The following is a 10,659-nucleotide window of genomic DNA, read 5'->3' as shown; positions in this document are numbered from 1 at the left end:
TAGGAGGGAGGGATGGTGTTGGAACCAGGGGGATTGAGGAATAAAAATTCAAGGAACTGAGGCAGAATAATTAAGGAAACTGAAGCAGAACAATTCAGGGAAACTGAGGCAGGACAATTAGGAAAACTGAGTTAGGACTATAAAAGGAAACTGTGGCACAAAAGGATGAATTTTCTTTTGAAAAGATAAGAGACAAATTCAAACCATGACTTTTTCCAACCATACTCTTATTGAAATAATACTAGTGAAATAAAACATAAAATGTGAAAAACAATCAAAACCAGAAAAACTAGAAACTAAATTTCTATTAAAGTTTAGAAAATACATGGACTTTTGCAAAGCAATGATATGAACCCCAAAAAGGGTAAGAGACCCTGCTGATGGACTCTCAGGTAGATGCAGGCTGGCGCAGGGAGTTGCAAAAAAATATTAAAATGCCCTTGTCTAGTTAAAGCCTCTAACTTTATAAATGAGGAACCTAAGGCCCAGAAAAGGTTGAATAAGTTCCCCTAACTGAGGAAAACAATAAGTCAGAGAGCCAGGATTCACCTCAGTCTTCTGATCACCAGAGCCTTACCAGCCTTAATCACTAAATAGGCATTGCCTAGTCAAACTGAGACCTATTAAAGATGATAACTTAAGGTCTCCTCCTGTGTCCAGGGCTAATTATAGTCATCCTCATCTAAATCTGGCCATTGGACTAGATGGTTTTGGAGAAGAAAGGAAGGCTGCTAACCTTGCATTGCCTTCCCTCACTCAAGTCTAATTAATTTTCCTGTCAGGGCATACCCTCCCTGAGGTAATTCATATTCAGGAATGAAGAACAAGCAACAACCTTGTTAGGATACCTAGGGTGTATAAAGTTTTACCTTCTTTCTCCATAACAGGGATAGTTGACACCTAGAAGACAAGGCAGATAGCCAAGACTTGAAACTCTCCCTTCTTCCCTTCCTCCTTCCTCAGAGAAAGCCAAGATTGGAGTACCAGCTGAGATAGGTAATAGGGAGGTTGAAAATCATCTTCATATATAATTGGAAAAAAACAAACTATCACTAAGTGTGTGTGTGAGAAGATTAAAAATTATCTTTACATTTAATTAGAAAAACTGAGATAATAAAGGCTAGTATTTATGATCTGGACTTTAAATGAGTTTATCTGGTCTTAATTATCAGGATAATTAAACAAGGAAAACTTGTCTTATTTGAATAGAATAATGTGAAACTGGAGTTTACTTGGCTTTCTAATCTATGCTGTGTTTAACCTCTGAGATTATCAAGTTATCATGACACAACATTTGCCCAGAAGTATCAATATCTCAGTCTGCTCTTCCTTGGATCTTGTCCCCCAACTCCTCCATGTCCACTGGTTATATAAGATTGTTCCCCCAAATCCAATTGCTCAAACAGTATGACTGCCTAAGGTATTATATCAGCTTGAGCCAGTGAAGATATTTTCATGTAAAATAAAGTGTGCCTGCTATTTGAAAGCTTTCTCATATTCTTTACCCTTACATTTCTCACCAGGATGCATTATTTGATATCTGTTAAGGTTTGAACTGTGCAAGAAACTTTTCTCAATTTCTCATTTTTTATTTTGCAAAGTTTGGATTTCAGCCATAGTCTGCTTCAACATCAGTACATTCAAAGGATTTCCCTCCAGAAGGAATTTCTTTATTTTTTAAAGTTGCTATACACTTAAATGGTTTTCCACATTCCTTGAATTTTTAAGTTTTCTCTCCAATATGAAATCTCTTATATAAATTAAGGTGTTCCTTACATTTGAAGACTTTTCCACATTCATTACATATATAGAGTTTCACATCAGTATGAGTTTTCTTATGTCTATTAAGATGTTCCTTAACTTTGAAGGCTTTTCCACATTTATTACAAAGTTTCATATCAGTTATGACTTTTCCTATGTGAATTGAGACTACCTTTTTCCCTGAAGGCTTTTCCACATTCATTACATTTAAATGGTTTCTCTCCAGTATGAATTCTCTTATGTGAATTAAGGCCTGCCTTGTCCCTGAAGGCTTTTGCACATTCATTACATTTAAAGGGCTTCTCTCCAGTATGAATTCTCTTATGTGAATTAAGGCCCCCCTTTTGCTGGTAGGCTTTTCCACATTCATTACATTTAAAGGGTTTCTCTCCAGTATGAACACTTTTATGTGAATTAAGGCCTGCCTTCTGGCGGTAGGCTTTCCCGCATTCATTACATTTATAAGGCTTCTGCCCAGTATGAATTACCTCATGTATATCAAGCCTTCCCTTAAACATGAAAGCTTTCCCACATTCTTTACATATATATGGTTTCTCTCCAGTATGAATTTTCTCATGCATATTCAGGTGATACTTCTGAGTAAAGGCTTTTCCACATTCATTACATTTATAGGGTTTCTCTCCAGTATGAATATTTTTATGCATATTAAGATGATACTTCTGAGTGAAGGCTTTCCCACATTCATTACATTTATACGGTTTCTCTCCAGTATGAATTCTCTGGTGTATAATCAGGGGTCCCTTGAGTTTGAAGGCTCTCCCACATTCATTGCATTTATAAGGCATCTGTTCAGAATGAATTACCTCATGTATATCAAGGATTCCCTTAAACATGAAGGCTTTTCCACATTTTTTACATATAAATGGTTTCTCTCCAGTGTGAATTTTCTCATGCCTCTTAAGGTGATCCATACGAGTGAAGGCTTTTCCACATTCATTACATTTATAAGGATTCTCCCCACTATGAGTTGTTCCATGTACAACAAGGCTTCTTTTCAACCTGAAAGCTTCTCCACATTCATTACATTGATAAGGTTTCTCTCCAGTATGAATTCGCTCATGTCTATTAAAGGATGCTTTGTCCTTATAAGCTTTTCCACATTCATTACATTTATAGGGTTTCATTCCAGTATGAATTTTCTTGTGTTTATTAAAGGTTTCCTTAAGACAGAAAGTTTTCCCGCATTCATTACATTTATACGGTTTCTGTTCAGAAGGAAGTCTATTATGTGGAGAAAGATATCCCGTCTGCCTAAAAGTTTTGCTACCATTATAATATCGTTTAATAAGCTTTTCTTCTTGAAGATTTTTCTGTCGAACACTAAGGTATGATTTGCAGCCAGATGCATTACCATATTCACCAAATTTATGAGCTTTTACTCCAGCATGAATTCCTCTCTGTATACTAAAGTCTGAATTGATGTGGAAGGTTTTGTCACATTCATTAATTCTATGAGGTTCTCCTTGAGAATACACTCTACGGTAATGATTCAGTTTTGAGTAGTAATGAAAAAGCTTCTTGTACTTATTAAACTTACAAAAATTCTTCACCACGGAAATTCTGCTACGTGACTTTTTGCTATACTTAATTACTAGGTTCATGGACTGTCTTTCCAGGTTGTTTATCTGCCTTTTTAATCCAGTGTCATAATTACAAGCTTCTCCCAATTTAGATTTATAGAAATCATCCTTTATGAGTCCCTCTCTGGATGTCTCTCTGATAGTAATATACTGTTTTGTAGTTGGGTCCTTGGATTCACATTCTCTTTTTTCAACAGGGGAATCTGAAAGGAACACAAAAAAGTTATCAGCACCAGTGCTCAATGTTGTAGGGAAAACAAAACAACTTTATGCCCAATTCTAGATTCAGTCACCTCCATTAAGAAGAAGAGTGACTAATATATACAAGGTAGAAGAAACATGATCAAGAGGGAGCTGAAGCCCAAAAATAGGTGAGGGGAAAGTAATAGAACTGCCCAAGACTTCAAAAAACCATTAAATTTTCAGAGAGAAAAACTAATTCTAAAACCACAGAGTATTACATTACAATCTGATCTCTGATGACAATGAAGAGATAGTGATTGAAGCTGTGATTTTATAGATATAACCAATTCCTACATGAAGAAACTCCCTATAGAAGGTTGCTGACTTCTATAAAGTTATAGTTTTTTTGATTTTTTTTAATAGCTTTTTATTTACAAGACATATGCATGGGTAATTTTTCAGCATTGACAGTTGCAAGACCTTTTGTTCCAACTTTTCCCCTGCTTCCCCCATCCCCTGCCCGAGATGGCAGGCTGACCAATACATGTTAAATATGTTAAAGTATAAGTTAAATACAATATATTTATACATGTCCATACAGTTGTTTGCTATACAAAAAGAATCGAACTTTGAAATAGTGCAATTAGCCTGTGAAGGAAATAAAAAATGCAGGCAGATAAAAATAAAGGGATTGGGAATTCTATGTAGGGGTACATAATCATTTCCCAGAGTTCTTTTGCTAGATGTAGCTGGTTCTACTCATTACTGCTCTACTGGAACTGATTTGGTTCATCTCATTGTTGAAGAGACCCACGTCCTTCAGAATTGATCATCATATAGTATTTTTTTTTAATAACTTTTTATTGACAGAACCCATGCCAGGGTAATTTTTTACAGCATTATCCCTTGCACTCACTTCTGTTCCAATTTTTCCCCTCCCTCCCTCCACCCCCTCCCCCAGATGGCAAGCAGTCCTTTATATGTTAAATAGGTTACAGTATATCCTAGATACAATATATGTATGCAGAACTGAACAGTTTTTTTGTTGCACAGGGAGAATTGGATTCAGAAGGTATAAATAACCCGGGAAGAAAAACAAAAATGCAAGCAGTTTATATTCATTTCCCAGTGTTCTTTCTCTGGGTGTAGCTACTTCTGTCCATCCTTGATCAATGGGAACTGAATTAGATCTCTTTATTGAAGAGATCCACTTCCATCAGAATACATCCTCAAACAGTATCGTTGTTGAGGTATATAATGATCTCCGGGTTCTGCTCATTTCACTTAGTATCAGTTCATGTAAGTCTTGCCAGTCCTCTCTGTATTCATCCTGCTGGTCATTCCTTACAGAACAATAATATTTCTTTTTTTTTTTTTAATTTAAATTTTATTTTATTTAATAATAACTTTGTATTGACAGAATCCATGCCAGGGTAATTTTTTTACAACATTATCCCTTGCACTCGCTTATGTTTCGTTTTTTCCCCTCCCTCCCTCCATCCCCCCACCCCAAGATGGCAAGCAGTCCTATATATGTTAGATATGTTGCAGTATATCCTAGATACAATACATATTTGCAGAACCGAACAGTTCTCCTGTTGCACAGGGAGAATTGGATTCAGAAGGTAAAAATAACTCGGGAAGAAAATCAAAAATGCAAATAGCCGAACAATAATATTTCATAACATTCATATACCACAATTTACCCAGCCATTCTCCAATTGATGGGCATCCATTCATTTTCCAGTTTCTGGCCACTACAAACAGGGCTGCCACAAACATTTTGGCACATATAGGTCCCTTTCCTTTCTTTAGTATCTCTTTGGGATATAAGCCCAGTAGTAGCACTGCTGGATCAAAGGGTATGCACAGTTTGATAACTTTTTGAGCATAGTTCCAAATTGCTCTCCAGAATGGCTGGATGTGTTCACAATTCCACCAACAATGTATCAGTGTGTCAGTTTTCCCACATCTCCTCCAACATGCCCCCTTATCTTTTCTTGTCATATTAGCCAATCTGACAGGTGTATAGTAGTATCTCAGATTGTCAAAGTCATAGCTTGAGAGCTGCTGAGACCATTGAACAGTAATGTATTACTGCTATAGTGTATAGACTCATCTTCCTTAGTTCAATTGGATCTCAGACACTTTCTAGTTGAAACACCCTGCCCAATCATGTAATCCTATTGGCCTCAGTTTCCCCATCTGTCACATGAGCTGGAGAAAGAAATTGTAGACCAGTCTAGGATCTCCACCAAGAAAAACCCAACAGGATCACAAAATATTGGACAAGACCTCAATAGAAAAGGAGCATTAACAGCAGGCTTCTGAACCCAGGTCTGCTAAATGGGAAGCTGGTGCTCTTTACATTTAGTAACACTGCAAATCCTTGGAGCATGATTTCATATTTTATATTTCCCTGCACTAAGAAAATCCCTAACATTTTTGAGATAGAAAACCAAACTGTGCATTTCAGTTGTTCCAGGTAGTTTACCACGGCAAGTTATGTTATATATATCTGCAGGCCTTATTCTAAAATTGGAACAATAGAAACATCATACATTCCAAATGTTGGTTAAAGAAAAGTAAACATACTACTAGTTTATTAATTATAGCTATTATTAAAGTCATTATTTTTGTTACATAAATATATATAATTATTATTAAATGATCTTAAAGACAATTTTCCATGAAGCAGGGAAAGAGACAGCACAAATTAAAGGTGAGAAAGGAAAGTAGGCAGTGGATAAAGGTAGAGATGGCATTTTTATAGAATTAGTCACTGAAAAGAATGAGACAAATTGGAAGGAAGATAAAATTGGCAACAAGAAACAGCCATGGTTTGATTTTTTAAAATAGAGGTCAGACTTAATTATACTTGAAAGTTCTTTTCCCTTTATCTCTCAGAAAAGACTCTTCAAAGAGAAAAAAATAAGCTAATAATTTAAGAAAACAGTCAAAGAAATAAAGGATAGGACCTAACATATGGCTAGAAGGCTAAGTGTGATCAAGAAGAATGACAGCTATTTCTGAGACTAAAGAGAAATATAAGGGCAGATTTACTAGAAAATCATTTCTTGACATGAAAAGTGAAGTTACAGGAGTGCAGGATGGACAATCACAGCTCCTCTCCTCAAGCCTATGGACCCTGAAAGAGAACTCCAGGTCCAACATTTCCAAGGTAACTCGCTCTCATGATACAGCTAAGCACCTGCTGGCAGTAAGTCCTGCCCCTACCTAGATTTCTGGATCAGTGGTAAACTACCTGGAACAACTGAAATGCACAGTTTGGCTTTCTATCTCAAAAATGTTAGGGATTTTCTTAGTGCAGGAAAATATAAAATATGAAATCATGCTCCAAGGATTTGCAGTGTTACTAAATGTAAAGAGCACCAGCTTCCCATTTAGCAAACCTGGGTTCAGAAGCCTGCTGTTAATGCTCCTTTTCTATTGAGGTCTTGTCCAAAAGGATCTGATCCTTTGTAAGCCCCTCTGAGGGATTTCTTGGCAGACATTCATATCTCAGAGGAGTTTGCCATTTCCTTCTCCACATCGTGTTACAGATGAGACCCACAGGTTAAGGGACCTGTCCAGGGTCTCACTGCTGGGAAGTGTCTGAGGTCAAATTGGAACCCAGAAACCTGAGGCTCCTTCAGTCCAGGGCTGGCACTCGGGGGACGGCACCCCCTTCCGACCTGGTTATTACTCACCCTCAGAAATGCATCTGGGGTCTGCTTCCCTTGATAGCCAGGAGGCTTCATATCTCTCCAGATGAGAAATCACAGTTGATTTAGTTACTGGAAACCCTACTCAAGGAGAAATAAGTGGGAAGTGCTGAGAACACAGAGACACCTGAGAACTCAATCCTAGTCTCTCTACTGAAAAGGTTCATGCCTGGAAATGACAGTGGAGAAGCATCAATGACCCCTAAAGGAAGTTTCCCTCAGCAAATGTGAGGGAAGGGACAGAGCCGTTGGTGCAGACTCAGGACATATGGGATCATGTTCACCCTCTCCTAGTCTTCTGGGAGAAGTCTTTCCTTCTCTGCCCTGGGGCTCTATGGAGAACCTGAAGCCTGGCTGAGCAGAGAGTGTGGAAGGAGAGCCTGCAGGGCTGCAGAATAAAGCTGCTGATTTCCAGCTGGACAAAGGACTTTTTGTCTGGGAAGAGCAACAACTGCTCACAAACTGCCCAAAGGTCTGAGGGGATCTCTCTATAAAGGTTTTTGTGTGACTCTCCCTCCCTGTCCAGGAAACTCCAATTTAGCGAAGCTCCTCAGCCACCCACAATCATGGACAGAAGGAATTTACTGATCTTGCAGTGGCTCACACATGATGCTCTCCCTGTCATCTCTGCAGGTTACCATAGGATGCTCCTCTGACCTGCTCTTTGCTCTTCAAAATTTGCGATCCTAATTACCTTTACAGCTTAGCCAAGGGACAGCCATCTCTGGAATGAGACTTTTCCTTATCCCTACTTGCTATTGCCATCTCCTTAGAAAAGACTTGTTTTGTACTGAAATCTAGATTCTGGGTGTCTCTGAAAAGTACAGAAGCTCCATGAGGGCAGGACCTGTCTAATTTTCCTTTGTCACTTAGTGACTACCATAGTTCCTAGTACTCAGTCATAGCTAAATGAATGATGATTGGATAACTGAAAAGAAGTTAGCTTACCAAGAGAGACAAAGTTCTGGTAGTTCTCCAGCATCACATCCCTGTACATGTCCTTCTGACCAGGATCCAAATAGCTCCATTCCTCCTGGGTGAATTCCACAGCAACATCTTGGAATGTCAATAATTTCTGAAACATCAAAGTACCGTATCTTGACAGATAAAAGAAATTCTACTAATGGAGGGTGGGGAGGAAGGGAAGGAGATACTTAGAACCCGAAATGTAACCAAAAAATGAAATAGTTTGCTTTTTTAAAATGTTATTTCCTTTTTTACTTTTTAATATAATATTCTGGTTTTTCAAAATATATGTAATTTCATCATTTACCTCTGCAAAACCTTGTTTTCCAAATTTTTTTCCCTCCCTATGCACCTTCCTCCTGCCATGGACAGCAAGTAATCCAATATAGGTTAAACATGTACAATTCTTCCAAATATATTTCCACTTTTGTCATCCTATGGAAGAAAAACCAGAGCAAACAGGGGAAAAAAAGAGGAGAAAAAAAAAAAAAGAAGCAAATAACCAAAAAAAGGTGAAAATACTATGTTTTAATTCACCTCCAGTTTCCATAGTCCTTTCACTGGATGCAGATGGCTCCCTCTATCACATGTCCACTGGAACTGCCTTAAATCACCTCCCTGATGAAAGAGCCAAATCTATCCCAATTTATCATGTCTTGTTGCTGTGTACAATTTTCTCTTGGTAATACTCACCTCACTTAACATAACATCATACAAGTCTTTCCAGGCTTTTCTGAAATCAGTCTGTTCAATATAATGCACTGAATAATATTCCATTACATTAATATACCACAATTTATTCAGCAAGTCATTTTCCAGGTCCTTGCCATTACAAAAATTTTTACATATTGGTGTCTTTTCCCAATTATATAATTTACCAAATCTAGAAAACCTAATCTACTTCTCCACTGATCGATGACTTTATTTCTGAGCCAGTCACAAATTGATAACCACTGCTTTATACTAGTTTTAGGTCTGGCACAGCTAGGCCAGTTTCCTTTGCATTTTATTTTTCATGAATTCCCTTGAAATTCTTGATCTATTGATCTTCCAGAAGAGATCTGAGTTTCCAGAAGAACTTTGTCATTTATTCTAGCTCTGTAAAGTCATTTTGTGGTGGATCAGATTGTCCTTGGGAAGGCCTGCTGACACCCCATGGTGCCCATGCTGAGCTCATGAGAACCAAGCTGATTATGCTGCGTACAGCAACATGAGCCAGGAACTGGACAGCACAGAGTGGGGCCTGAGTCTGGACCTCGCTGTGTCCTGGGGTAAGATCAGAACGGGATGGAAGCTGTTAAGGGCTATGCTGATGTTGTCTTCCCTTTGCTTGTGGCAGAGATTTTGGCCCAGAAAATCAGCACCTGCGATCCAGACAAGAACGATGAGAACAACTGGGTCTAACAAGAATCTGGAAGCTGGGGGTTCTGGATTCTGTTTGTTGTTTCACATTTATTCCCCAGAAACCCCAACTTTCATGGTGCCCTGGTCAAGGTCAGCAAATACCTGGACCTGAAACAAAGGTCTCTTTATATGGCAGATGATGGGACAGATCCCTACAGTCAATAAACTTTATATATCACTTCAACATCACCTACCAAAAAAATGAAAAAGGGAAAACCAATTTACCATTATCAAAAATGAATAGGCTGAAAGTATCATCTCTCAAGAGTAAAATTTAACCAATAACTAGGAGAGATATTGCCCAACCACATGCCAATGAATATGAAAACCTAAAGAAAATGGATGAATATCTATAAGAATATAAATTGCCCAGATGAATGGAACAGAAAATAAACTATATAATGAAACTTTAGAGAACAAAAAACTGAGCATGTCATCAATGAGCTAGACAGAAAAAATACACAGGATCAGATGCATTCACAAGTTAATTTTAACAATTTGGAGAACAATTAATTCCAATACTATATAAATTATTTGGGAAAATAATTAAAGGAAGTCCTATCAAATTCCTTTTTGCCATAAATATGGTATTAATTCCTAAACTAGGAAAGCAAATAAAGACAGAAAATTACACACTACTTTCATACACTCCAATGGGAATACTGAGGCAAAAATTTTAAATATAATATTAGGAAGGAGATTATAGAAATATATCATAAGGATAATATACTATGACTCGGTTTGATTTATATCAGAAATGCAGCGCTGATTCAAGATTAGCTAAATTTCAGTAAAATTGATCCCATCAATAACAAAACTGAAAGCAATCATATGATTATCTCAATTGATGCAAAAAAAACTTTTAAAAAATAAAGCACTCATGCTTATTAAAACCTCTTGTGAGAATAGGAATAAATAGACATTTCCTTACAATGATAATTATTATCCATCTAACATTTTCAAACAGCAAACTCTATAATGAATATAAGCTAGATGCCTTCCCAGTAAGATCAGGGATG

General features: G+C 37.4%; 1 protein-coding gene across 1 annotated transcript; it reads right to left on the bottom strand.

Moving 5' to 3' along the window:
* Positions 1–1,568: 1,568 nt before the first annotated feature.
* LOC127547587 (zinc finger protein 665-like) lies at positions 1,569–9,927 on the bottom strand. Its single transcript, XM_051974496.1, has 3 exons — positions 8,219–9,927; positions 7,256–7,351; positions 1,569–3,565 (listed from the first exon to the last, which is right to left on the bottom strand). Exons 1-3 carry the CDS (start codon positions 8,352–8,354, stop codon positions 1,899–1,901), a joined length of 1,899 nt encoding a protein of 632 aa, XP_051830456.1. The 5' UTR covers positions 8,355–9,927; the 3' UTR covers positions 1,569–1,898.
* Between the last annotated feature and the right edge of the window lie 732 nt (positions 9,928–10,659).

The sequence above is a fragment of the Antechinus flavipes genome, chromosome 2 (genome assembly GCF_016432865.1).
Source record: "Antechinus flavipes isolate AdamAnt ecotype Samford, QLD, Australia chromosome 2, AdamAnt_v2, whole genome shotgun sequence".
Lineage (NCBI taxonomy): Eukaryota > Metazoa > Chordata > Mammalia > Dasyuromorphia > Dasyuridae > Antechinus > Antechinus flavipes.
The sequence above is the reverse complement of the archived record's forward strand: the minus strand, read 5'-3'. Positions and strand labels throughout refer to the sequence as shown.

Coding starts and splice junctions, on each gene's coding strand:
- LOC127547587 (XM_051974496.1), bottom strand. CDS start 8,354: ATGTTTCAGAAATTATTGACATTCCAAGATGTTGCTGTGGAATTCACC. Junction 7,352..8,218: donor CCAGAACTTTGTCTCTCTTG/GTAAGCTAACTT, acceptor CTCCTTGAGTAG/GGTTTCCAGTAACTAAATCA. Junction 3,566..7,255: donor CCCCAGATGCATTTCTGAGG/GTGAGTAATAAC, acceptor TGTTCCTTTCAG/ATTCCCCTGTTGAAAAAAGA.